This window comes from Spinacia oleracea, chromosome 1, assembly GCF_020520425.1.
Source record: "Spinacia oleracea cultivar Varoflay chromosome 1, BTI_SOV_V1, whole genome shotgun sequence".
Lineage (NCBI taxonomy): Eukaryota > Viridiplantae > Streptophyta > Magnoliopsida > Caryophyllales > Amaranthaceae > Spinacia > Spinacia oleracea.
In genome coordinates this window covers 123,237,672-123,262,413 of record NC_079487.1, presented here as the reverse complement: position 1 = coordinate 123,262,413, position 24,742 = coordinate 123,237,672, and the positions used below count along the sequence as shown (strand labels likewise).

At 36.3% G+C, this 24,742-nt stretch overlaps 4 protein-coding genes across 4 annotated transcripts; 2 read left to right on the top strand and 2 right to left on the bottom strand.

Moving 5' to 3' along the window:
* Nucleotides 1-878: 878 nt before the first annotated feature.
* On the top strand, nucleotides 879-5,188 carry LOC110775025 (ras-related protein RABG3c). The gene is made up of 7 exons (XM_021979629.2): nucleotides 879-1,091; nucleotides 1,253-1,279; nucleotides 1,402-1,501; nucleotides 4,072-4,218; nucleotides 4,307-4,387; nucleotides 4,543-4,688; nucleotides 4,877-5,188. Exons 1-7 carry the CDS (start codon nucleotides 1,039-1,041, stop codon nucleotides 4,941-4,943), a joined length of 621 nt encoding a protein of 206 aa, XP_021835321.1. The 5' UTR covers nucleotides 879-1,038; the 3' UTR covers nucleotides 4,944-5,188.
* A 796-nt stretch (nucleotides 5,189-5,984) lies between these two features.
* Nucleotides 5,985-9,648, bottom strand: LOC110775034 (uncharacterized). The gene is made up of 3 exons (XM_021979640.2): nucleotides 9,221-9,648; nucleotides 8,099-8,196; nucleotides 5,985-6,726 (listed from the first exon to the last, which is right to left on the bottom strand). Exons 1-3 carry the CDS (start codon nucleotides 9,368-9,370, stop codon nucleotides 6,318-6,320), a joined length of 657 nt encoding a protein of 218 aa, XP_021835332.1. The 5' UTR covers nucleotides 9,371-9,648; the 3' UTR covers nucleotides 5,985-6,317.
* A 2,848-nt stretch (nucleotides 9,649-12,496) lies between these two features.
* On the top strand, nucleotides 12,497-17,084 carry LOC110775054 (pentatricopeptide repeat-containing protein At5g25630). The gene is made up of 4 exons (XM_021979658.2): nucleotides 12,497-12,841; nucleotides 13,967-14,126; nucleotides 14,798-15,688; nucleotides 15,973-17,084. Exons 2-4 carry the CDS (start codon nucleotides 14,043-14,045, stop codon nucleotides 16,861-16,863), a joined length of 1,866 nt encoding a protein of 621 aa, XP_021835350.1. The 5' UTR covers nucleotides 12,497-12,841; nucleotides 13,967-14,042; the 3' UTR covers nucleotides 16,864-17,084.
* A 175-nt stretch (nucleotides 17,085-17,259) lies between these two features.
* On the bottom strand, nucleotides 17,260-23,250 carry LOC110775063 (rhomboid-like protein 11, chloroplastic). Its single transcript, XM_021979664.2, has 7 exons — nucleotides 22,892-23,250; nucleotides 20,640-20,752; nucleotides 20,068-20,153; nucleotides 19,769-19,809; nucleotides 19,507-19,673; nucleotides 19,366-19,428; nucleotides 17,260-17,733 (listed from the first exon to the last, which is right to left on the bottom strand). Exons 1-7 carry the CDS (start codon nucleotides 23,142-23,144, stop codon nucleotides 17,566-17,568), a joined length of 891 nt encoding a protein of 296 aa, XP_021835356.2. The 5' UTR covers nucleotides 23,145-23,250; the 3' UTR covers nucleotides 17,260-17,565.
* Nucleotides 23,251-24,742: the final 1,492 nt, after the last annotated feature.

Sequence of the window (24,742 nt, the reverse complement as noted above, 5' to 3'; positions counted from 1 at the left end):
GGCGGTGGCTAAGGTGGGGCCGACAAAATAGTGGTTGCCGGAATTTAGTGGTGGTTCTAGTGAGAGAAATTAAGTGGGGTAAGTGAGTGGGGGAAGTGGGGGTGAGTGAGAGTGGGTGAGGTGGGGTGGGGTGGGGTGGGGTGAGAGGGACAAGAGGGACATTTCATTAAATAAAGATGGGCGTTTTGCGTAAAAGTGGGCGTCGAATAGTAATGCCCTAGTTTTTACATGTTACTTTTTTTATACGGAGTAGTTTTAGGGGAGATACCTTCTCAGTTTAGGTATGTTACTTTTATAGTTTAGACATGTTACTTTTTTTTTTTAATAATTTTAGAGGAGGTATTTTTTTTTAGTTTAGGTATGTTACTTCTATAGTTTAGACATGTTACTTTTTTTTTATATAATTTTAGATGAGGTACTTTTTTAGTTTAGGTATGTTACTTCTATAGTTTAGACATGTTACTTTTTTTTTATACGGAATAGTTTTTGAGAGGTACATTTTTAGTTTAGGTATGTTACTTCTATAGTTTAAACATGTTACTTTTTTTTTATATAATTTTAGAGGAAGTACTTTTTTAATTTAGGTATGTTACTTCTATAGTTTAGATCTGTTACTTTTTTTATAGTTTTAGGGGAGATACGCTATTAGTTTTGCGCTTGATGGTGTAACTGGTCTCACAGGAGACGCTGTAAGAAAAATAATTTTGTTTCACAGGCTTAACACTGAGCTGCCAACTGAATTGACGATCTACTTCGTATGACACACATTCAATTGGCGACTTTCCTAGATTTCTACTCCTTATATGACAAGTGAAGTGAAATATTGTTAAACGGTCAATTGAAATATTGTTAAACCGACCAATGACACTTTTTTCTGAATGAAATTCAAATGAGATACTTGTGCAACCGCAAAAGAACACTCCAAAAGTGACACTTTTCTCCTCTTTTATTGGAAGGCAAGCAAAACTCAAAAACGAAAAAAAAAAAGTTCATTTTTTTGCTAAAAATTGAAACTTTTCATCGCATTATTCAGTAATCATGGCTTCCCGCCGGCGAATGCTTTTGAAAGTCATCATTCTCGGTGACAGTGGGTAAAAACCCTTCTTTCTCTCTTTCGTCATTTTTTTTTATGATGCAAAATGATTGATCACTTTTGCCCTAATTTGATCGTAATAATTCGAATTTCATGCGAAAATGTTGAGATCTTTGATTCAATTGAGTAATTTTTGTTTGATTTTGATTTGATTTGCAGTGTTGGAAAAACTTCGTTGATGAATCAGTATCCTTTTAAAACTTAATCGTTTTTGTTTGATTTGATTTTTGTGCTTTTTTTTTATTCTTTCTGGGGACTTTGTTTGTAATATGGTATGATTTGGTTTTAGCCTTAACCCATGCGATCAGATTTGTGAATCATAAGTTTAGTAACCAGTACAAAGCAACAATTGGGGCGGATTTCTTGACAAAAGAAGTTCAGATTGATGACAGGCTTTTCACATTGCAGGTGAATTTATCTGTTGCTTTTATACTTGCGATTTTTTGTAATATAAATGTGTCATCTTGTGCTGAATGAACCGTTCGAATTACTAAAATTTCTTACGGTTTTGAAAGATGTGGTGTGATCTTCATCATCAATGGGTTGGTCATTGTGATTGAAGCATTGTCTAAAACTTTGTTTTTAAATGATCTTACTTGGTCAAAAGTATATGTCCACTGGACCACTGCCTCTTATGTGGAAGTTCATTTCCTTGTTAGTCAGAAGATTATTGTTGCTTGTATGTGTCATTGTCGCCTGCATTTCCTCTCACTAAAGGCGTGATGTTGCAATGGAAGAGAGCAATGGATGTCTCTCTCAAGAGTGTTATACCGTGATCACGTGATGACAATGGAGCCTGGGGATATCAGTTTTGCTAGTTAATTTACTCCACTGAACATTTGGCACACTAAACATTGTAGAAGAAATTAATTAGTTAAAGAGGCTTAATATCAGCAATTGATGGTTTTAGTGTTTAACCGATACCATAGCCCAATGATGAAAAATTTGTCTTGAGATGGATATATAAGGTTAAAATCTAAGCTTTGATTTAGAGATATAAAGTTCAGTTAATCAATTGAAGATTTTCTAGGAAAACGGTCATGGAAATTGACAAGAGAGCCTAGATAATGCTCTCTTATAGTCGGAAAGTATTTGCACCACATGTCATTTATACTTTATGGTTTGGGGCGCTTATACATGTAGGATTCTACAAGGTTGAAGTGTGATTCAAAAATACCACCAAAATGAAAAGGGTTCAGTTAACAAAAGCTTGGAGTGCACAATTTAAATAAGCTTTTGTGTGGACTCAAACTAATAGATTGGCATGTGAAGATGGCAAATATCTTGGAATGGACTCATACACCCATACCGGCCTACTGGTTGGCTATTCTGCGTGGCACAAGTAATTTGAGTTAGTTCACCTGGGCTCGTAGAGGAAGGAATGTTAGGGTTCTGTAGGATCATCTCATTGTAACTGAAGGTGATGCTAGGAAATTTAGGCATACCAAATCCAAGTGAATGAGTTAAATTGATTTAAGGATCTTGGGGTGAGCATATTTATTATAGGCTATTGAGATCAGATCTTGAGAGATGTGGAATGGTTTATTATATGAGCTCATGTTATACTTTTATAGGGTGAATGCCAGGACTTGTAGGCTTCAATGATAAAGTGTTTAATGGTTAAATCACAAGGGAAGATATTGCTGTTAGTTGTTGACTGTAGTGTGTGGCTATAAGCAGAAAGCGATCATGCGGCCTCAGTTTTAAGTGGTATTCGACTATTAGTCACTTTACAGATACTGAGATTGTTAAATGTCAACAAAAAAATGGAGCATGATCAATTCCGTATGAATGATGTTGAATGTATGTTAGTCACTGTCCTCACTTGGATGCTTATTTAACCGGAGACAATAAGTATTTGGTACCCATCCATCATAGGTTGTATTTTCTATCCTACAAAGATGAGATGATATCTTAGTGTATAAAAGACAACCTACTTTCTGAAATTAAATTACAATGCAGTGATGGTCGGATAAAATAACTAGTCTATCATTATCAGCTCATGGACCAGTTGGGTCATATGTTGACCTTACAACCTAGTGTTCAATATCTTCTATTCTATGACAATTGACAACCCAGGGATAATACATTTTAACTACTTTTTGATAAAAGTTTTAATAGTGAGATTTCGAATTGAAGCATTTGATTAAGTTGCAAGTACTTCCATTAACTGTCAGTAAGGCAACAATTTAAAGTACGGAGTAACAAGAATACTGATGACGACTAGCTATGCATAAAGAGAGACCTTTTGTTTATTAGAAATTTCAAATTATGCACCTTTATGCTCTGTTTATACCTCCACCTTCTTCTTGCTGATTATCTGTATCACTCTAGAGTCTAGTAATATCTTGAAAACTACAAAATGCTCATGCAATCAGTCCAGCACTCCACCACTAATGCTTTGCTTTATAGAGAACATCCTCCAGCACTTAGTATTGATCCAACCTTGAGGAACAGTTTGTGCATAAATGATTTATTGACAATAAACGGTGTTTTAGATGTGTGTATGTCTGGCACTCACAGTTCCAAAATGTGTGGAAAGAGGAAGGGCATCATGTGTTATGAGGATATACAGATGTTTGAACTACATTTTCAGCACCAGATGTTTTCCTTGGCCATTAGTTCCAAATTCCAAGACCCCTGATTCACTTTTTCTCTGATAGCACAAGATAAGGAAGTTTTGGCTGTAGAATTGTGTAAATGAAAGATTGACTGTTCTCTTTGCCAACTGTATTTACTAGATGTGAACTGGGAATTTGATATATTATTACCTATTGAGTCATTTTAAGGCCAGTGACTTAGGCTTTTAGCATTGGACTCTAAAATGCAGCTCGGCAGCTAGAGCATTACTTAACCTGATCTGAGCTGACCTAACCATATGGTCTAGATTTTCTTTTACGCTCCTCAATTCCCATTTTGGATATTTCTTTATGCATTATTTTTTTCACAACATACTTTCGGTTGTGTCACTTGTTCAGATATGGGATACAGCTGGGCAGGAGAGGTTCCAAAGTCTCGGTGTAGCCTTTTACCGTGGTGCAGACTGCTGTGTTCTTGTGTATGATGTTAATGTCACAAAATCATTTGAGGATCTTAACCGATGGAGAGAAGACTTTCTGCTCCAGGTTATTGTTTAGAACGAGTTCATTTTCTTTAGTTTTTGGGACATTTTACCTTAATTTGTCCTGACTTCTATTTTGATATTAATTGCAGGCTTGTCCACATGACCCTGAAAACTTCCCTTTTGTTGTGTTGGGGAATAAAATAGATGTGGATGGCGGAAACAGCCGAGTTGTAAGTTCATTTTTTGTCCTTGATCTCAGCTGATCTATAAAATTCGTATTAAGGTGCCTCGTTATTAATTCAAGAAAAGGGGGAATGTAACTTTGTAAGCAAATTAGCATGTTTAGTCTACTGCTAACATGAGTTAATCTGTTTGTTGTATCTAGGTGTCTTCAAAGAAAGCAAAGGCATGGTGTGCTTCGAAAGGAAACATTCCCTACTTTGAAACATCTGCTAAGGACGGCACGAATGTTGAAGCTGCTTTTCAGTGCATAGCAAAGAATGCCATCAAAAATGAGCCTGAAGAAGATATGTGAGTGTATCATCTTAATTCTTAAACTCGAGCTTTTTCATTGCTCTAAAATGTCCATTCAATCACTTCTGCTACTACTATGCATGGTGTAGAAATGTAGAATGTGACAATGTTTGATGCTGTCTGTTTAAACATTTCTTTTTGGTTTGAGGATTGGATTCTAACTTGATGTTGTCTTTCTTAATTAGATATCTTCCGGACACCATTGATATGTCTGGCGGCCAGCAACAGAGGTCATCAGGATGTGATTGCTAGATTAATTTGCAGTTATTTATATCAGCCGGTTTAGAACTTTCATTCATCACCAACTATTTAACTTTGAAACTATTGCAGTTTTTGTACATTGTTCAAATAGAGTTGAAGTAATTTTTCATATTTAAATGATTTATGCGAATGACTCGCTTGTTCATTATGGCTCAGGCACTAATTATCATTCTCTCTTAATTTGTGATTGTCAACGAGTGATATGAATTACTCCCTCCATTTCTTTTTGTTCTTTACGTTTTCCTTTTTGCGTGTTTCAAAATATTCTTTACATTTCCATTTATATTATCACAAAATGTTTTAATATTCTTTCAAAATTTGTGTCTAATGATTATTTAATCTCTCTCACTTTTTTATTGGGTCATTTAATCTCTCCCACTTTTTTAATGGGACATTAAAGTTTTCTCATTTTTCCAACATCAGAATTTTGATAAGAGTGTAAACATTATAAATAAAGGTAATTTCCTTGTTTAAATAAAAAAAAATAGAGGAATCTCAATACACATTAATTAGTCGTTAATAAACGTGTAGAAAGACAAACGTAAAAAAAAAAAAAAAAACGGAGGAAGTACCCGTTAGTCATCAAATCTTTTGATTGCACCTTTTCTTCGTACCAAAAAAAATTGCAACATCCTAGATGAGAAACACAGATACTCCTATGATATATTGATATTATATACAAAGCATGTCTTAGGCGCCGTTCGGTAGAGCGAAAAATACTTTCCGGTAAAACATTTTTCCTCTATTTTTAATTTTTCATTGTTTGGTTTGCAAAGGAATGTAAAACCATTTTCCCTAGGAGTAAAATTGTTCTCCCAATGATGGAATATCAGTTTCCCTTCATTTCAAAATGACGGGAAACTGTTTTCCCTTACTTTCCCTTTTATTTTTCTTTTGTTTCATCATTTTTCTTACATGGAACCAATATGACACAAACATACAGTCACACGGGTTCATTCCATTAATACTAGCAAGCCACAATATCCATATTCAATCTCCAGTTTAGAAGACAGTATGCAGTTAGGCTCACGCTTCACCAAACGTTCAGTATATCTTTTGCTCTTTGAAAAATTAGAGTTTACAATAAGAAGGATTATGTGCCAGCAAGCAAAGAAAACATTAATAGGTCACCAGAATATGATTCAAAACATTTTTACTGAAACAAGAATCGAGAATGTCTTTGTTTCTTTTGTATAAAGACCAATGCAACGGTTGGATTTGAATCGAAGTCGCTTCAACATTACTGATTGATACCAAAAACCCACCTGTGGGGATTGCATTGCATAAATCTTGATAGAACTCTTTAACCTACTCTCTTCAGCATGTATCTTCAGGATCAGACAAGTAAAAAGAAAGACACCTCAATCATCCACCTTTGTCTTTTTGCCCATCAAGATGAAGAAACTGTTTAAACCAATGTTTCCATGCCGCGTCTTGTTGTTGTTCAATCCATGACAAGAAACAGCTATCTATTAAGCAGAAGACGTTGACATAAAGAAGTTGATACCTCACTGGTATATATCGAAAGTTTGCAATCTGAAGGATTGGCCATATACCACCTTCTAGGGCCAAGGCTGGGATGAAATCTCTCTTCACATCATCCTTGATTTGAGGAACGCTTTTTCCATTAGAAAACCCCATGTATGTAAAGAAAACTAGTAAATCCAGAGGCCCAAAGATTATCCCATCAAGTGCAACTTTTGAGGCGACAAAACGAACAGAATTCTGTTGCATTCCCATTCGCAATTTCAGAAAACGGTCTAGACCTTCATACCTACAAAACAGACAGACAATGAAAAAATAAACAACTTGTTTAATTCAGTGAAATAAAAATGATTATCTCTTCCAACAACAGATAGCAGAGTCCACTTGAAACAAACTTGCATGGAACAAGAGCCAATGATGTGTCAAAATATACTGAAAATAGAGTGAAAAGAAAAATATATTCTCCAAAACAAAAAACCTCACTCTCTACATGGAATGGTTTTGCGAATAATCTTGAGTGAAGGATAGTGTAACTTCCAAGTAACAAATAGCAACTGCTTCAACAAAAGGGGTATTAGACAAAAACTTCACAATTCAAAAAGCAAGAATCTAAAAACTACCCCTTTCCCTCACAATTCATCCTGGTTCTTTCCTTTCTCTTACCATGCTCACTGATGAGAACTGTGTATTATATTATAATCCAATCAAATACACCCACATCTTCCCATGCATAGATATCCAGTACAACCACGTCCAAAGGCAATAAAATAATACATAACAGTCCCAATACAGACCAAAACCTCACATTGACTAATAACCATTCTCTTATCTTAGTGGTTGCCAACTCGCCGTAGCATCAGAGCTCATCAAGCACTTAACTCCAGGAGAAAACCACCAGGAAAAAAAAACTTAGTTTAAAGTAATTAAATCCACCAGAGATAAAATATGAAACATAAAGCTATTACAGTCATGTATCTGTTGCAGGACTTGCAGCACAATTGAACCAAAACCTTCATGAGCCAATACAGAGCAGGCACTAGTAGAGTAGTAGTACTTCAGATTCCTGAGTGCATTCTTGCCGCTTATCCTTAATGTGCAAACAAGAGAAGCAATTCTTGTCTGGGTTCCATATGGACTTCATAGTTTTTTTTTTGTTTTGTTTTTTAATAGATAAAACATCAGAGATAATACTCAAAGATTCTGAACTACACAACTTACAGGCAAATTGAACTTATTAGCACTTAACAAAAAGCCTCGGACTATTACAGCCATTAACCCTCCCAGGATGCTGCTTGGCCAGCTTGAGTTTTCATCAAAGAAAAAAAAAAGAGAAAAGATAATATACACGGATATTGAAAGGAAAATTGAGTTCTAAAGTATTTACATATTTAAATATCACAGCAAGTTCAAGATGAACAGAATTTTTGTTCCGTCAAAAAGTACATACTACTTCGTATATAGGAACTTGTTATCTAGACTAACAATAGGAAAGAGACGGCAACATTTGGTGATCATTGAATGACATCTCATGTGCATAACATTCAAGAGGAGAAAAAAACATTTGCACACTTGTTTTAATGTACTGCAGATTGCAGAAAAGGTTCAGGTACATAGCCTTAAAATTGTATATAGATGTGGCAAGGGAGGAACAAAAAACTAACCAGAAGTGACCTGCTGGTCCAATAAACCCAAAGCCAAACAAGCTTGTTGCAGCAACCCTTTTCCAGTTGATCTTCAACTTTTTGTCCCTTTCCTTATCCTATTGAATAAAAATAAGTTATAATTTATTTGCACCAAAATAACACAATAATATTGCAACAAATGTTGCAGCCTTTGATTTCTGCGATTTTTAGTGTAGTATTAGGAAATGAACACAATGCACCATATTGATGACACAGGCAGCTTTTGTCATTGTCCCAGCACACAAAGTCAACAGGATATCAGTTATAAATCAAACAAACACTGATAACTCGCAAAATAATCTAAATAAATTAACCATCAACAGCCTCAACAAACAATTGACTTAAAGCTAAATATCAATGAAACATAAAGCAACACAGTGTCGGTTGTAAACTCGTAAAGATTAGCGCCAGCAAGAGAAGTTGCAGCATCACTCACTAGCCATATTTCCAGATGAAAAAATTATAGTATATAACAGCCAGCAGTTCAAAATCATCGAAAATAACTGCACTACACTAACATCTAACATATCCCTGGAAATAAGGCTCTCATGAGCATCCATCACAGACAATCAGTACTTGACTATGGAGCCAACCCTGTTTAACATTAGGTGCTAATGATTCATATAGCAGCAGAAAATGGATCTCCATCCTTTAATTCTGCAAACAACAATGCAACACAATTGCAAAGAATGTAATAAGGCAATGCCATAGAACCAAATGCAGAACGGCTGAACTAATCAACTAAAGATTCAAACAATGCTGTTAAAATTGTGGATTCATGTAAGTGTTCAGCACGCAAGTTACAAATCAAGAACCCTAAATTAAATAAACCAGTACTAATTTCCCAAAAAGGAACTTTGACCGATAAGTAAAGATTCCCAATTGTTAAACAAACTAAAAACCCTAAATTAGATAGTATTTCACCCTAAAAAATCTTCAAAAGGATCTCCATCCGGCCCATCCCTAGCAATACCCAGTTGTTAACAAACCATTAACCCTAAATTAAACAAATTTTTGCACAAAAGATTCTTCAAGAAACCCAAACGGAATCTTTCTCTAACAAAACCCCATAAAGCTTTTGAAAGAAAGAAAGATTCTTACCTCAATTTGGAGTGGTTTTTTGGCCATGGAAAAGGTAATAGTTTGAGCAGCAATATCCCCAACTCCCCAAAGTACGCCCGAGCTAATCATTTGAGTCTTTACTGGGTGAATTGCTAAGCAATTTTGATACCATCTCCACAATCTCAACATCTTCCCAGATGTTGAACAACAAGAACTGATGGTAGAAGAAAAATGAGAGGAGTGAGAAATAGGCGACGAATTTAGATTTTAGAAGGGTTTATTGTTGTTGAGTTGTCAACTGAATAAGCATTGAAATGCGGAAATGCCCAAAAAATGTTGAAAATCAGTGTGTATGTCATAGAAATTGTTGCATTATTTCAGGTTTTTTAGGAGGTTTTTCTCTCTCTTGGCTGAAAAGTGTAAAATATCTTTTGGTGGCGGTCTGTTTTTCATAAATTGGTTCACACAATCAAGTCCTGAACCGGGCATGGAGATTTTTTTATTAAAGCAAGAGAAAAAGGGGAAAAAAAATTAAAAGATCTTCGTGAATCTTTTAAGGGACATATGTTGGAAAACAAAATGGAGTGGAGGGGTAAGTTATTGCTATGAATGATTATCGAAAATAGAAGAAAGTAATTAAGTGACCGACAATGGTTATTCTAGCTGCTACTTGATTAGCTTCTTTAACATGACATATTTGTAAATGGTCAAAGAAAAAGAAGATCTAATTGGTGATCAAGGATGAATGCTCAATTTGTGCAAAGTGGGCTTCCATGATCATAGAGTTGTAAGGTTGTCCACTTCAATGTTGATATTCTTGACTCGTTGATCTAATTACTTGAATGTCTTTGTGATGAGAAGTATCTTCAACTACAAAATATTTCAATGAAAGTCCGTGTAGTAAGTGCATGCTCTAGATAGATCTCCGTGAAATTACTCAAACTGACTCATGCTACTGCTAAATTACAACCAACGGAACTATCACAGTTGAGTTTGGAGAAATTTGTTAGTGGAGGTTCCCACATGAGTATGCGATGGGGATGGAAGGGTGGGGGAATGGGTGTGGAGAATTGGAGATAAAGGTTTTGCTTTTATTATTATGTAGTTCATACCATGTTCGAAATATTCCGTATATGTTATTGTTAGTTTATTTCAATTGCATATTAAACAAGAAAATGTTTCGTTGGACTCGGTTTATTGTCATCCTAGTTAGAGCCAGAGTAACTCCAACGTCATCATTTCAAATCACATCCATTTCAGATGGTGTTGAGGTGGTTATGTACATTTTTTTTAATCATCTCACCTGTTAATTATTTATTTTACTATTTTATTCACGCATTTTGTTCGCAAAATTGATTCTCTTTTTCTTTATTCTTCGCCAAAAGAGCTATCTCGGATGAGCAATTTGCTTTATCAACCAACAATTTTAAATGTTGCTTCACAATCAGCCTCAAATCTTCTGCCCCAGGTCGAAACCCCCATGATCAATGCCTTATGTCGACTGAACAATTTGAATAGATCATGTCGCCGTGGGAAGGAAATTGATAGGGATAAGGGAAATGTGAGGGGAGTTAATTAAAAGGATGAGAGGATTGAGATTAAAATGAGTTAATCAATGTCACAAAGTTGGTAATCCTAGGCAAACAAACCTTGTTACAATGTTGAATATTATTAAATTAAAAAGTCAGTAAAAATAATCCATCTACCATAGTCCATAGATGGAGGAGCCTTTATTCAAAAGTTTAATTTTTACAACTGATGATTTGTATCCCCTTAGATTCTTAGCTTCGCTGTGTCAAAAAAGAAATTCAGTAACGATAAGATACATCACACAACTGAAGCAAATGTTAAAGTTTATATATGCGCAATTTCCTCCTTAAATCTTCCCATTGAAATTTGGGCATGGAGTACCCGTACACCTTCAAAATAACATTTCTGGGTGGATGAACTTAAATCTACATCGGATACAACTAACCTATATCCGATTATTTGACCCGAGACCCCAAAGCCTACCCGAATTACATGATCTGAATTTTCATCCAACACGATTTTGACCTGACCCGACCAAACTGAACTTACCTGGCAAAAATACGCAAAACAATGATTATTTTATCGTAATAAGCTTAATAACAACCTCACTAATACCGAAATCAACGCGGTTTATTCTAACTGAACTAACTCGAATTATACCCGATTCAACTCCTCCATTTTTTACTTAAAATTCAATGATTTTTGAGCTAACAGGACTTGAACAAAAATATATAACTCATTTTTTTTTGGAAAATTTGTAATTATTAATCCAACCTTTGCCCGATTTTCTTTAATTAAGCCTACCTATGCAATATTTCTAAATAATCCAACCTTTATGACCCAACTACTATTATTAAGCCTGGATGACCGGTTACCTGCTATAAAGTCAAGGAAAATTTGTAATTATTAATCCAACCTTTGCCCGATTTTCTTTAATTAAGCCTACCTATGCGATATTTCTAAATAATCCAACCTTTATGACCCAACTACTATTATTAAGCCTGGATGACCGGTTACCTGCTACAAAGTCAACGTTTAAAACGTTGACAATCGAAAGTTGGTTTCCCTCCTAAAATATTGGACACGTCATCATCACTTGCCACCTAAACAAGGATTTCATTTTTTTTTAAAAAAAACCCTTAACCCTTCTCTTCTCTGTACCGTGTTTCAATTCCTCTCTCCTCCATGACTGCTGCTTCAACCACAATTGTACTGGTTCATGACATCATCAGCGATTTTCTTGTGGAAATAGGTGACTTCATCCACGTGCATTCAAATTTCGTCTCCAAAATCGTACAATTGAAGGTGAACTTACGAACCTTAGCGTTTTTGTTCCTTTTTTGGTAAGTTTTGAATTTTGGGCTTCCTTGATGGTCAGTTCGTAAAACCCTAGCTGTTGCAATAATATAGTTTTTTTTTTTTTTATGTTGTGGGATATTGGTTATTTTGGTCTTGTTGGAAAATTAGAAAGAAAAAAAAACCTTGAATTTGAAGAAGATCCAGATCCAACAGGCAATTGCTTTACCCCAGCCATAGCAATTGCTGATTATTTTTGATGAACTTCGAATGGAGAGGTATGATGGATTGACAATGGTGGAGAAGAGGTAGAAGAGAAATAATGGAGAGGAGTGCAGAGATGAAGCAGAAAGTCGCAAAGGAGTATCGCATAGGTAGACTTAATTAAAGAAAATCGGGCAAAAATTGGATTAAGAATTACAAATTTTCCTTTTTTTTTTTTTTTTTTTAAGAGTACATGTAGTAGATGGAAAATGAGAACCGCAAACTTCTTAACCAAATATGTCCTGAACCCGAACCGAATGACTTGTTCAGTTGTTTGCATTGGCAATTTGGCATGAACATGAAGCAAAAATCGCAACCTAGGGGAGGAATGAGGATGAGCCACATAACAACACCCATCACTTTCTCGAGACAAATTGTGTGAATGCTAAGAACTTGGACAATTTCCACCGTATTCTCGTTATCCAAACTCAAATAAATCTCCAATCCCTTGTGACACTGTGTGGTTAGTACCATCCCGCTACCAACACGCCATTATTAATCCATCTCCGTCACCTTCTTCCTCATTTCCTGCAAGTAAGAACACTGTGTGCTTGTTAATTTCATCATCAGGTACTTTTTCTGCCGTTTTCTCTTGACCCCTTTAACAATTATGTTAAATCATTTATGGGTTTTGATTAGTTTTGTAGATGGGTTTTTGTTTGGAAGTTTTTAATTTCAATCCAAGTGAGTTTTGTGGGTTGCATATTGTTGGATTTTTGTGATTTGTGGTGTAAGATTTTGTTATAGTTTTTGGGTTTCCTGGAAATTTGGAAGTTGGTTTTGAGTGAGTGATGTTGCTTTGTATGGGTAGCAATTTATGGGGGTATTTCAAAATACCAAGTATGTTATAAATTTCATGATATTTTTAGAAATTGGATAAAACTTGCTGATTTAGGTATACTGGATTGGTTTATGGTGAATTATGGAAAGAAGGAAACAGCTTCAGACCAACAATTGGACTTGTTTTTCTAGAACTTGTCTTGTATGCTTTTCAAATCTGCTTTCTCTATAACAGCAGTCCTATCTAGAACTCTAGAAGGAGCATAGGAACGGGATAAATGATGTGACTTTCGTCTTTAGATGTGAAATTCTTCTAAATTAACAGTCTTCCTAGTGCCGAGGGCAGTGGGATGAGAGGGAAATGGGGTTAGGAATGGAAGAATGTTTAAGCTTTCAGGAGAATAATTTGTTGATCAAGACAAATTCTGTAGTTTGGCATTGACTTTATTGCATTTCAATGTGTTTGATCTAGGGATGTAGAATCGAACCTTCGTTGCATGAGACTCGTTGTCATGCTCAATGCTGGATCCCTCTAGCAGTTTTCGAGGACAGGAATTAGATAGGGATTGTTGTGTGGCATACTGGCATATATTGATTTTGTGTGGGAGTATTGTATCAGACTATCAGCAAAGACTTTGAAAGTACTTGTTGTGGAAGATGAAAATACTGAGCATAACTAGATAAATATATCTTTTTTTTTTTTTCTGTGGTGATCTGGTCAGTTCTTAACTCTGTAGTCTAAGAATATGCTCATATTTGGTATTTTGAATCAGCAAGTGGTTAATTTGTCTCCAATGTATATCTGTTCCCACTCTGTCTAAGTAAAGTAAGGATGAGAAATAATCACCATGTCATTGAGCAGTTATTAGCTTTTATTTCAGTTCTTGACTTTTATGTTATTTGCATGTTTCTTAGGAAAACCGATTATTGATGGAGTTATGAAGCCCAGGCTGCATGTAAAGTAACAAGTCATCTGGAAGTTGTAGAAGATATGGCTCATTTTTATGCTATGCTCAAGCACCCAGAAGGGGCTTCTGTCACAAAGAGAGAAATGGTTCAACCAATTTCAGCAAAGGTAGAAAATTCAAATTGATGAACTTAGGTACAATGCTTTTAAGGGATCGGTTACCCCCTCCCCTTCTGGTTATGCGGACACTTTCGAGTTTCGATTGATCAGCTAACACAAAGTATCCTGCTAAAAATTCATTAAATCTTTTGTTTAGAAGTTGTAGCCTCATTTCCTAACTAGAGTTACAATCAGGTAATAACTGATTGCTGGCTCCGGAAGTTGTACTGCCAGTGTAGTATATAGCAAACTGCAATCCTGTTCCATCTTACTCCTTGGTTGCATACTTGCTTCTGCTTCTTCCTCTCGAAATTAGCTAATCTCTCATTTCTCGAATTGTTTAACTATACGAGTGTTGGTAAAAGGAAACTTTTTTTGAATCTTTTTTATAAGACTCACTCTTTACCAGGCCACTTAAGGAGAATTCTAACATATCCTGAATGCAATTTATCCTTTTGCTTAGTATAACAGAAATTGTCAGCTCAAAAAATTAAAGCACAAAAAATTAAAATTGAAACTGTCCAGTAATGCACAAAGAAATTAAAGCAGCAAAATCATATCCAATGATGTGTTTTGCAAAACTAGAGGATCCAGGACTCCAGTCTCATTGGAATCTGTGCCATGTTAAGTCTATAATCTGCCTTTTCTGTCTAACTATTATTATGATTTGTTTGTTGCAGGGACAAAAGTTAGATGTTATCAAGCTATACCCAGATCCGGAGTCAGTTTGCTGTGCCTCATGTTTGAGAAAAACTAGTTGCAAAATTGTCCGTACTAAAACAAAGATGATGAACATTTTGCTTGAAAAGTGGAAGGCTGAAGATGCCCAGTCAATGTTTGAGCAGTTAATTGAAGATGGACACGTTCCATCACTGATAACATACACTACTCTATTAGCTGCCTTTACAATTCTGAAACGCTTTGAATTCATACACCCAACCATCTCCCAAGTTGAAAAAAATGGAATGAAACCTGATTCTGTGTTTTTCAATGCTGTCATTAATGCATTTGCAGAATCAGGAAATATGGATGAAGCTATGAAAGCATTTCTGAGGATGAAAGATAATGGATACAGACCTAGTACCAGCACTTACAACACATTGATTAAAGGATTTGGCATTGCTGGTCGTCCAGAAGAATCTATGAAATTGCTTGAGCAGATGTGCATTAATGGAATGATAAAACCCAATCTCAGGTCATACAATGTATTGATTCGGGCTTGGTGTAACAAAGGGAATATTGGACAGGCATGGAATGTTGTCCACAAAATGATGACTTCCGGCCTGGAACCTGATACTGTTACCTACAATACTCTGTTGACAGCTTATGTTCAAAATGGTGAAACTAAGTTTGCAGAGGATATTATGTTGGAGATGCAGAAGAACAAAGTACAACCAAATGAAAGAACTAGCTGTATTATAGCAAGTGGATATTGTAAAGAAGGTAAACTGAGGGATGCTATAAGATTTATTTATAAGATGAAAGAACTTAAAGTGCGTCCCAATCTTGTGGTTTTCAATTCTTTGATCAAAGGATTTCTGGATATTACAGACAGGGAAGGGGTTGATGAGGTGAGTTTTCATATTTCTATATTACCTCGGATTGATTATTATTTTCTTCTTTCTACCCCTCATTATAGTACAAGATTAGTGCTTTCTGCAGACAAATTGATTTTTGTTATGTTGAGAATTGTTCAATTTGACTGCGAACATGTTCTAATTGGACAACTCCATTTCTATCATTACTCATTTGTCTTATCACTCTTATTTGATATGATACTCAATACTAAAAGTTTAAGTTAGAATTTTCTTGTGAACTATTAAAAATAACATAATGTGGAACATGATTCTGACAGGTTTTGAGATTAATGGAAGAATTCGGAGTGAAACCAGATGTGATAACATGTAGCACAATCATGAATGCATGGAGTGCTGCAGGTTTCATGGACAAATGCCAGGAAATTTTTGATCATATGGTTAAATCTGGAATCAAACCTGATGCTCATGCATATAGCATTCTCGCCAAAGGTTATACACGTGCAAGGGAACCTGAAAAGGCCGAGGAGCTGCTAAACCATATGATAACTATGGGTCTCCGTCCTAATGTTGTGATGTTCACAACTGTAATCAATGGCTGGTGCACTACAGGAAAAGTGGAATGTGCAAACAAAATCTTCGAGGCAATGTGTAAACATGGGGTATCACCAAATCTGAAAACCTTTGAAACACTAATTTGGGGATATGGTGAAGCAAAGCAACCATGGAAAGCTGAAGAAATGCTTCAGATGATGGAAGAATTTGGCATCCAGCCTGAAGAAAGCACCTTCATACTCATTGCTGAAGCTTGGGAAGCTGCTGGTGTAGCTAAAGATGTGGGTAGAGTTCTTGTTTCTGCAAGAAACCGACTAATGACAGATAAAAGAATCAACAGTGAGGAAATTCCAGTGGCAAGTTCAGAGAATGTTAATCAGAAACAACTAGCTAACTCATGTTATTCTGATATGTTACTGTCGACTAACGGGGTTATAGTTGATTCTAAAGGGTCTATCCCCGGTACCACAAAAAGCCGATTGGTGCTGAGAGATGCATCAGAGTCTCCCTGGAATATAGCTGCTAAGCCCATTAATGCTTCTCAAGTGTGTCGATTTGGGAGCAGACCACCCATCATTTGTCAGAAGCAATCTCATGGGAAGCCAGGTTTGTATAGTCACCTTGCTCTCTCATGTACATTGGTCTTCTTGAACTGAGACGAATATGGTTGTTTCGCACCTTGGAATATGACAGAGCCGAACACTCATCTTGTAGATACTGATTAAGGTTTCCTGTTCCCCTGTTTTTTGTATCTTGCTGAGCGTATTGAAACGGTTTGCTTAGCACGGTATAAAATTTGGTTGTGTATAAAGCAAAAGATATTGTAAACTTGTAAAGGGCATTTGGTAATGTCATGAATATTCTCATTTACAGCAGAGATCTGTTGTTTTTGGTCTCAGCCACTTTATTTCCACTGATTGACTGATTGTATTACATAGCACGCTTCTATCATACCTACAGTTGGTCATCATTATCACAGAAACTGCGAGAAACATGCAAAAGAAATTGTTTTATTCCTCTTGCCATCATTCAATAATTTTAGCAGCAAGTAGTTCAGACAAGAGAAAAAGCTTCCAAAAAATAATAGTTTCACTCTTATATTCAATTTACAGTTAAAAAAGGTCTTTACGTATGCAAACAATACTAGGCTCAGACTTGATATTCACAACAGCCTAGAAATTGACTCAATTTTGACTTCTTTTTTTTTTTTTTACAATCTTCAATACATACGGCTAATAAGCAAATGGATTCGTTTGATTTCATAAGTCGTGTTTGCATTTCAGCTGCGCTTACACTCTTCAAGTGGCTTTGTTTGCATTTCATAAAGTCGTGTTTGTTATCTGCTCTCGTCAGGCAGGCTATCCTTCTTTTTCTGAAGGGTCAGATGGAACCTTGCTTAGTAACCATACCAAAAGTACCCCAACCAAAGCACCTGATAAATGTGCAATGTGATTGACATTCTGTAACGAGTGGGTTCCAATGAAGCCATTTGACAAACCAGTTGATGCATGAGCTGCTTCCATCACCTAACATGACAAAGAGGGATACAAACACAAATTTTATATTTCATCATCCCAGTAAGGTGCAAACTAAACACAATAGAGCACAAATAAGGGAATAGACAGTCAAGGGACTGGCGCAAGTGAGATTTTCTCCAGCTTACAGGCACCATCAGACCCTTTCTTTCTTTCAATCACAAATTTATTTATTTTTGAGAAACATCACACCCTTCCTTTTTAATTTGTTTCCAAAAGCTAAACATTATCTCAAAAGTGCGTACTAATTTGTCTCTCTTTCAAATTTACTATTTTTCTGAAGCAAAGACTTCAGAACCAAGGAGAAGCCAGTGAAAACCAAAAACCGTGTCTTTCTCTAGAGAAGTTGCATATAACAACCACTTCAAACAGGTCAAACAATAAATGAACGACATACGGAGTAGTTGAAAACCATTTAGGGGGCATTTGGTTAGGGGTTTTCAAGAAAGGGTAACGGAATCAACATGGCAGAGTCCATTAATTGTTGTTTGTTTAGGTTAATTCAATCATTCCCTTTACCCCCTCCTTACCCCAATGTCCTCTACACCCATTCCCCACATGGCCACACCCCCCAAGTATTTGCTTTCCCTTTCTTCTTCTACTTTATGGTCACCTTGACCTATGATTGATCACCACCTTCACCACTTACACCAACCCACACCACCACCCAACTCAGCCACACCAACCACCGGAAGTAACAGGAACCACCCCAACCACCACCCATCATCTGCCCCTCGACCCGAACCACCAGCAACGTCTGCCCAGCCACCCACAAAACCCATCTCCACCCACCAAAAAAAGGCCACCCACTTGCAAAAAAATCACAGCACCTAAATACCCACCCAAAAATGCCAAATCACTTGAAAACAATTGCACTACCCCCGAACACCCGCAGAAAACCCACAACCCTAAACATTTGAAGAAAATAAAATCCAAAAGAATGTGAAATTACTTGTGAAAATCATTAATCATGGCTTTAAAAGGTCAAATTCAACTATAAAGACTTCAGTTATGAAGTTTCCATGGTGGAATTTGACCATTAAACCCTCAAATTTGAAACAATAAGAGAAGAGAGGGGAAGAGGTGGTGAAGGGGAGGAAACGGTGGCGGTAAGGGGTAGGGGGTAGGGGGTAACGGCGGCGCTGATAGGGAAGGGCTAATGGCAGCGGGGACAGAGAAAGGGGCTGAGAAGCGGTGGTGGTATTGTGAGATGAGATGTGAATGATAGACCATATGGTGAAGGGTGAGAGAAGAAAGAGGTTCCCAACAAACATTTTAAATCAAAGGGTTTTGCTTTTTCTCCCCCCCCCCCCCCCCCCCTCACTCCCTTTACCCCATACCAACCAAACACCCCCTTAGGGGTTGAATTACTTGAATAAGTATCAGCGGTGGACGGTGGTCATAGTGTTTACAATGAAACCAAGAGTTCATAATACTAAGCATTTCAAATTAATATGATTTTGAAATTCGAAGTTATGGCGAGAAAATCTTTCTTGTGTATCATGTTGAACAGTTGGTAATTTAGTATCAGAAATTCCCTTTCTCTATTGATAGGTAAAAAAGTTGTCTTTTGAGCAGGGTTATAAAGGAAGCTAGAGTCATTTATAAACTTGGAGTACTCACCTTCTCTACAACGAATTGACCTAATATAAGTACTTCGAGAATTTTTCTCCAATCCATTGACAACTGCAAGCAGATACAAAAGTCATAAGCACAGTGGGAAGTGGCGGCCTGCGAAATTGAACATTCAGAACTTGATATTACCTTCACAAGGACACTTATTGCAAACAAGCCGAAAACAGCACCAGATGCGCCAACAGAAACTGCGTTTCTTGGGAGAACCAACCAAGAAACAAGGTTTGCACCAGCACCTGTTAGAATATAAGAAACCCACAACGCAAAGCTACCCTCTTCCTCTTCCACAAGCTTGCCTATTCATATAGTGGAAAGATGCTCCAAATGTTATAACGTACAAGCATGAGATGTTCATATTCAGACCAAATCCATCACAATCCAATTGTCTCACCGAAAATGTACAGAAAGAAAAGGTTGCTCGAAAGATGGTTCCTGCAGAAAACACGAGGAACAGCTTAATTTACTGAAAGACAAGAAGACTGGGATGCAGGTATTGCTGAGCAATTGACATTGTTTTATTGTAGCCTTTGTAGGAGGGATAGGACTGTGAGATGTAGCATGCAATTAGTAAAGCTTCCGGAGGATCTCTCCTAATTTATGCAATTATGACATAGGTCATATACACTGCACTCTGCTTATTAATGCCTTAGGTCTAATGAAGATTAATCCACAAAAGCTTTGGAACCTTACCAATTTGCATGACAAAATGCAGCTGTCACAAACTGGTACCAAGCAGGCTGATTGTGGAACAAGTACAGGGATTTGATGTCTCGAACCTGCCAGGTTTATCAAAAAAAAATACAAGGAGGTGATAGCTGAGCTAACCAACCGAACAACTCTATAATATTCATCAAAGAAAATAGTTGAAAGAAAAGCAACCCCCTCACTGTTAACAGACACGTAGTAAACACCAATTTATTGAATAAAAAAATGAATGCTGATTTATGTTGTTTGATAAGGAAATTTCCTATGAAAACTATGGAAATCAATGTTTAGACCTTCCTCAGACCCCTGCGCTAAATCGCAGGGGCCTTGTGTACTGGGTACGACCTTTAACTACGGAAATCAGTATCTGGTAAAGTTTCAGTCTTAGTAAATATTGAGGCTGTCAGATTAAGTAAATAAATAGTTTGCCAATACAATCAAGTCCCATGTCTCTTCTCACTGATATGCATGAAGAAGTGCAATGTTTGCAAATGTATATTCAAACTTCTGAAAAGTATAATTAATATCTTAACCAAAAATAGTGACAATTCCAGTACCAGAAACATGTGATCGGCCACATATATAGCAAGGTTAAGAAGAATAATCCAGAATATTGCGTTCACCCTCTTCTCAGGTTTGCGTTTCCCAAGCTCCAGCTGTGACATTGAGTCTGTAAGAGATTTGAAAAACTGCTTACATAAGTACCCACTTTGATTCTATATACCTTGTCTTAAGGGAACAAAATCGATGTAGCAGGTTCAATGAAAACAACTCAACCGTACTAAGAAAAAAATCAGAATATTTGTGGAGATTGAATTAGTGCACGTTGCATGCACACCACACTTGTCATGTTGACATAATTTCGGGTCAGAGCAATGTATGTTTTTCGTTACATCTTTGGAGGGGGACAAAGTACGTTTTTTGTTACATCCTTGAAGGAAGACAAAGTACTACATTTTTCTTTCATCTAAAACTGTCCAGGAGTTGCAGGGAAACAGGGCATCTTACTACTTTAATCATAAAATCGAGTCACAAGCAGTTCTTTAATTTTCATTAAACCTACTAAACAAGTTAATTCTCATGTGTTGTTTAATAACATGCTTCTCCTAGCATCTTTTCCGCTGCCTCTGTTTCCACAAGGCAAGCACTCCCGAGTTCTAGACTTGTTGTGTACTTGTGCATTGCCATTTCCATAAAGTACATAGATATCAACTTCTGTTCCCTAGTACTGAACTAATGGAAGTTATGGAACCCATCTGATAGCCAAGCTCAAGGAAAACTAATAACTGAAGATAATACTCAAAAAGAATTTGATAAAGTGGAAGTCCAGAACTCCTCGAGTCCTCCACTCTTGATAAGAAAGGGCTCTAAATTTTTTTACGACATTAAGATACAACAACCAACAATAATTTCCTTCTTCTATCCGTAAAAACAAGGAGAAGACTCTGGGTGGTCCAAACGTTTCCATAATTCCATGGTTTCAGCACCATACTCTGACAGTCGACAGATGAAAATAACAAGCTAATAAGCATTTGACTGACTTTCTAAAACCTCACCTCGCGCAGTCGCGTTAAGTCAAAATCAAATAAGCCTCTCTAAGTCACAAGCATTCATTCCACCAACCAAGAAGCACCTTGTAGCAGTTTAATCCATCATATTCATGTTCGTCATCCATTGATTCCGCTTATAGGTACTCATAAACAAGTTTCCAGGAGAACATGATGTCTGATATTCTAATATACACCCTTGTGCACCTAGCTCACCGAATCACTCACACACAACTTACAATCTAAGGTTTAATCAGAGGCTTGAGAAATGGAAACTGCTCCAAATTTAGAAAAGGGGTTTATAGAACATGTTTTGTAGCTCTGATTTACCAACTGTGACAGGCCAGAAATGAAGTATACTGGCACCAAAAATTAGTGTGCATAGACAGTTTCATAAAGAAAATAAAAGGAGATGTCAAGTATAGATACTATAGTGTTAATCCTAGGATTAGCTCTCAGGATAGAATTTGGTTTGGTAACATTTGTAAATGATGTATTCTTTTGATGTAATTAGGTCTGTTTTAGGCTAGTATGCCTAGGTTTTGGTTTTGGTTTTGGTTTTGGTTTTGGGGTTTGGGTTTTCATGGTGCCCTCTCCCCTTTGAGTTGTAAAAAGCTGTTTGGGAATTGAAATATATATCTAAACTTGCTTACCAAAAAAAAAAAAAAACTTACAATCTAATTCTCAATCTAATTTCTATTTCAACAAAACATAGAAAGCCTCTATGTAATATAATTTCAGCTAAGCACTAGCATTTACAGATAACCACATATCCTCTTAACAACCATAAGTCATTATTACAAGATTCTAAACAACCCCTGAATTTCAAAATTTAATTACATCCTTAGCATAGTGTTCAACTGTTCATGCTAACTAGCCTAGTTGATTTAGTTTCGGGTTGGTACCCAAGACCTATGATCGAATTGCATCACTACCCTTCGTGCCTCTCTATACCAAAAACAAATGGATGTTCATGCTATACAACAAATTCCCATAAAACAATAATACCTTATACCTATTCATTTAAATTATCAAGAACCTAGCCAAAATTTCCTTCAATTACAATAATTAAAACATACACACATTAATATAAGAAAATTAAGAATTTGAAACAAATAAAAGTCGATTTAATTTAATCCCAACAAAAATCAATTCCAATAATTTCACCACATTAAAAATTAATCACCCATATAAAAAATTAAGAACAACCACAATTACTAATTAACTACATAGGGGAAGAGAGAGAGTGAAAGAGCGGTTACCGGAATCATTAAAATTGCAAAAACGGCGAAACCCAGAAGTGGGGTGGTGTGGATAAGCAAAAGGGGAAGGTCGAGTGGTGGAAACATGATTGGGAAAGGAAAGTGTTAGTCTTCTGGGAAATTTAGAGAGAGAAATGGCGGCAAAGATATGGATATGGAGCTTGGGGTTAAATTGAGGTCGAATGACTGGTATGAACATCCCATTTGTAGAAGAGGATGGTCGTAGTCCTAGGAAATGCTGGACTTGTGCCATTCTCTGTTTCTCTCTCTTCTTCACTGGCCACTTTCTGTTTATGTGAGTAGTGGGAGCAACCTGCTAATATGCTATGCTACGATAGTACGATGGTTGGATTTGGATTCGTGTATTGTGATTTGTGAGGGAATTTTGTGTATTCTAGTATTCGGTTTGTGTAACGAGTTACCGATACTTCGTATGACTGTATGAGTTATAGGCCTATAGCATACGGAGTACTCTATAATTTTTACAAGGTAAGAAGAATAAATTTAGAAAGTGACGGGCATCTTAAATAATCTATCTACATACTTCCTCCGTCTTTTAATACTCGCAACGTTTGTTAGTTTCACGTATGTCGATGCATAACTTTGATCATTTATATCTTAAATTCTCTTTATGCAAAAATTATAAAAAATTGATATTTTGAAAATACACATCGAGACGAATCTAACAAGATCCTACATTACTATGTTTTATCTTATATAAAAAACACTACGAATAGTCAAAGTAGATTATATGAATAGTGGCAAAATTCAAACGTTGCGAGTATTAAAAGACGGAGGAAGTATATATAATATACTAAAAGAGAGGAAATCAATGTGGTGATGACAAGTGTTACTCATTGATTGGTCTCTCTTTTAATATAAATAATTAGATTTAATAAAAAAAATTAAAACAACAAAATTTTCAAATACCAAAAATATCACGTAACTTGTGATTAACTTCCCAAAAATAGGTACTTAAAAAATATATAATTTGTAAATTGATTGTGTAATTATTTTGTTAACTTTAAGATTTCGTTATATACATGGAGAATATTTATAAACTACCGTTTCTATAGTTTGGTAACAAATCTAAAAATATAAGATTATCTTTTTTATAAAACTTTAATCCATTATAAAAATTTAAGCGCACGTAGTCTAATAATTTGTACTTACATAATTAGAAAAAAGAGTGTATACAAATCTTAATATAGTACTCTATACTATTTTAACAACTAAATTCGATAATATAACCGCAATTGATTGTACTATTTTATACGCAATATATCTATATCTATATAATCTCTATTATATAAAGGAACAGCTGAGGTTAAAATAGTAAATTAACTTTTCGTGTCCCCAAATTAAAAGACCAAAATACCCCCCACTTCCCGATTAGAGTTATTACCCGTCTAGCCCTAAAATAAACCCCCAATTTCTCCCCCCCCCCCCCGCCCCGCAAAAACCTCAATCCTAAATCAATGTCGACCACCTTGAGAAAAGCCATCGCTCGCCGTCGTTTCTAGGTTCCACTTCTTCGCCGTCGTTCCTCAGCAAATCGCGTCTCAAAGCGGCATTAAGGTAATTTTTTGCGTTTTCTCCCTCTCTCAAATCTTCAGTTATACCTTTCTCTCTCCAAGGTTTTTTTTGTCTTAAAAGATCTCCGCCATCTCACCGCCGTTTCCCCTAAACGAAGTCCTTTTGGGGCGGGTATCGGGTCAGATTCTGGGTTGGGATCGAGGTTGTTAATGAACGGTGGGTTGGGTTTGAGAGAGGGTGGTTGAGGAGGAAGAACAGGGGAGTGTGGTGGAGGAGGAAAGAGATTCCGACGGTGGTGGGTGGGGTAAAGGTGGA

What these genes read in the sequence shown, in the direction of transcription:
- LOC110775025 (XM_021979629.2), top strand. Translation starts at nt 1,039, where the DNA reads ATGGCTTCCCGCCGGCGAATGCTTTTGAAAGTCATCATTCTCGGTGAC. An exon ending in ATCATTCTCGGTGACAGTGG is followed by an intron (nt 1,092 to 1,252) that starts GTAAAAACCCTT and finishes TTTGATTTGCAG; the next exon opens with TGTTGGAAAAACTTCGTTGA. An exon ending in ATGGCGGAAACAGCCGAGTT is followed by an intron (nt 4,388 to 4,542) that starts GTAAGTTCATTT and finishes TGTTGTATCTAG; the next exon opens with GTGTCTTCAAAGAAAGCAAA.
- LOC110775034 (XM_021979640.2), bottom strand. Translation starts at nt 9,370, where the DNA reads ATGTTGAGATTGTGGAGATGGTATCAAAATTGCTTAGCAATTCACCCA. An exon ending in AAAAACCACTCCAAATTGAG is followed by an intron (nt 8,197 to 9,220) that starts GTAAGAATCTTT and finishes TTTATTCAATAG; the next exon opens with GATAAGGAAAGGGACAAAAA. An exon ending in GGACCAGCAGGTCACTTCTG is followed by an intron (nt 6,727 to 8,098) that starts GTTAGTTTTTTG and finishes TCTGTTTTGTAG; the next exon opens with GTATGAAGGTCTAGACCGTT.
- LOC110775054 (XM_021979658.2), top strand. Translation starts at nt 14,043, where the DNA reads ATGGCTCATTTTTATGCTATGCTCAAGCACCCAGAAGGGGCTTCTGTC. An exon ending in TTCAACCAATTTCAGCAAAG is followed by an intron (nt 14,127 to 14,797) that starts GTAGAAAATTCA and finishes TGTTTGTTGCAG; the next exon opens with GGACAAAAGTTAGATGTTAT. An exon ending in ACAGGGAAGGGGTTGATGAG is followed by an intron (nt 15,689 to 15,972) that starts GTGAGTTTTCAT and finishes TGATTCTGACAG; the next exon opens with GTTTTGAGATTAATGGAAGA.
- LOC110775063 (XM_021979664.2), bottom strand. Translation starts at nt 23,144, where the DNA reads ATGGCACAAGTCCAGCATTTCCTAGGACTACGACCATCCTCTTCTACA. An exon ending in TTTCTTTCTGTACATTTTCG is followed by an intron (nt 19,674 to 19,768) that starts GTGAGACAATTG and finishes CTATATGAATAG; the next exon opens with GCAAGCTTGTGGAAGAGGAA. An exon ending in CAATAAGTGTCCTTGTGAAG is followed by an intron (nt 19,429 to 19,506) that starts GTAATATCAAGT and finishes ATCTGCTTGCAG; the next exon opens with TTGTCAATGGATTGGAGAAA.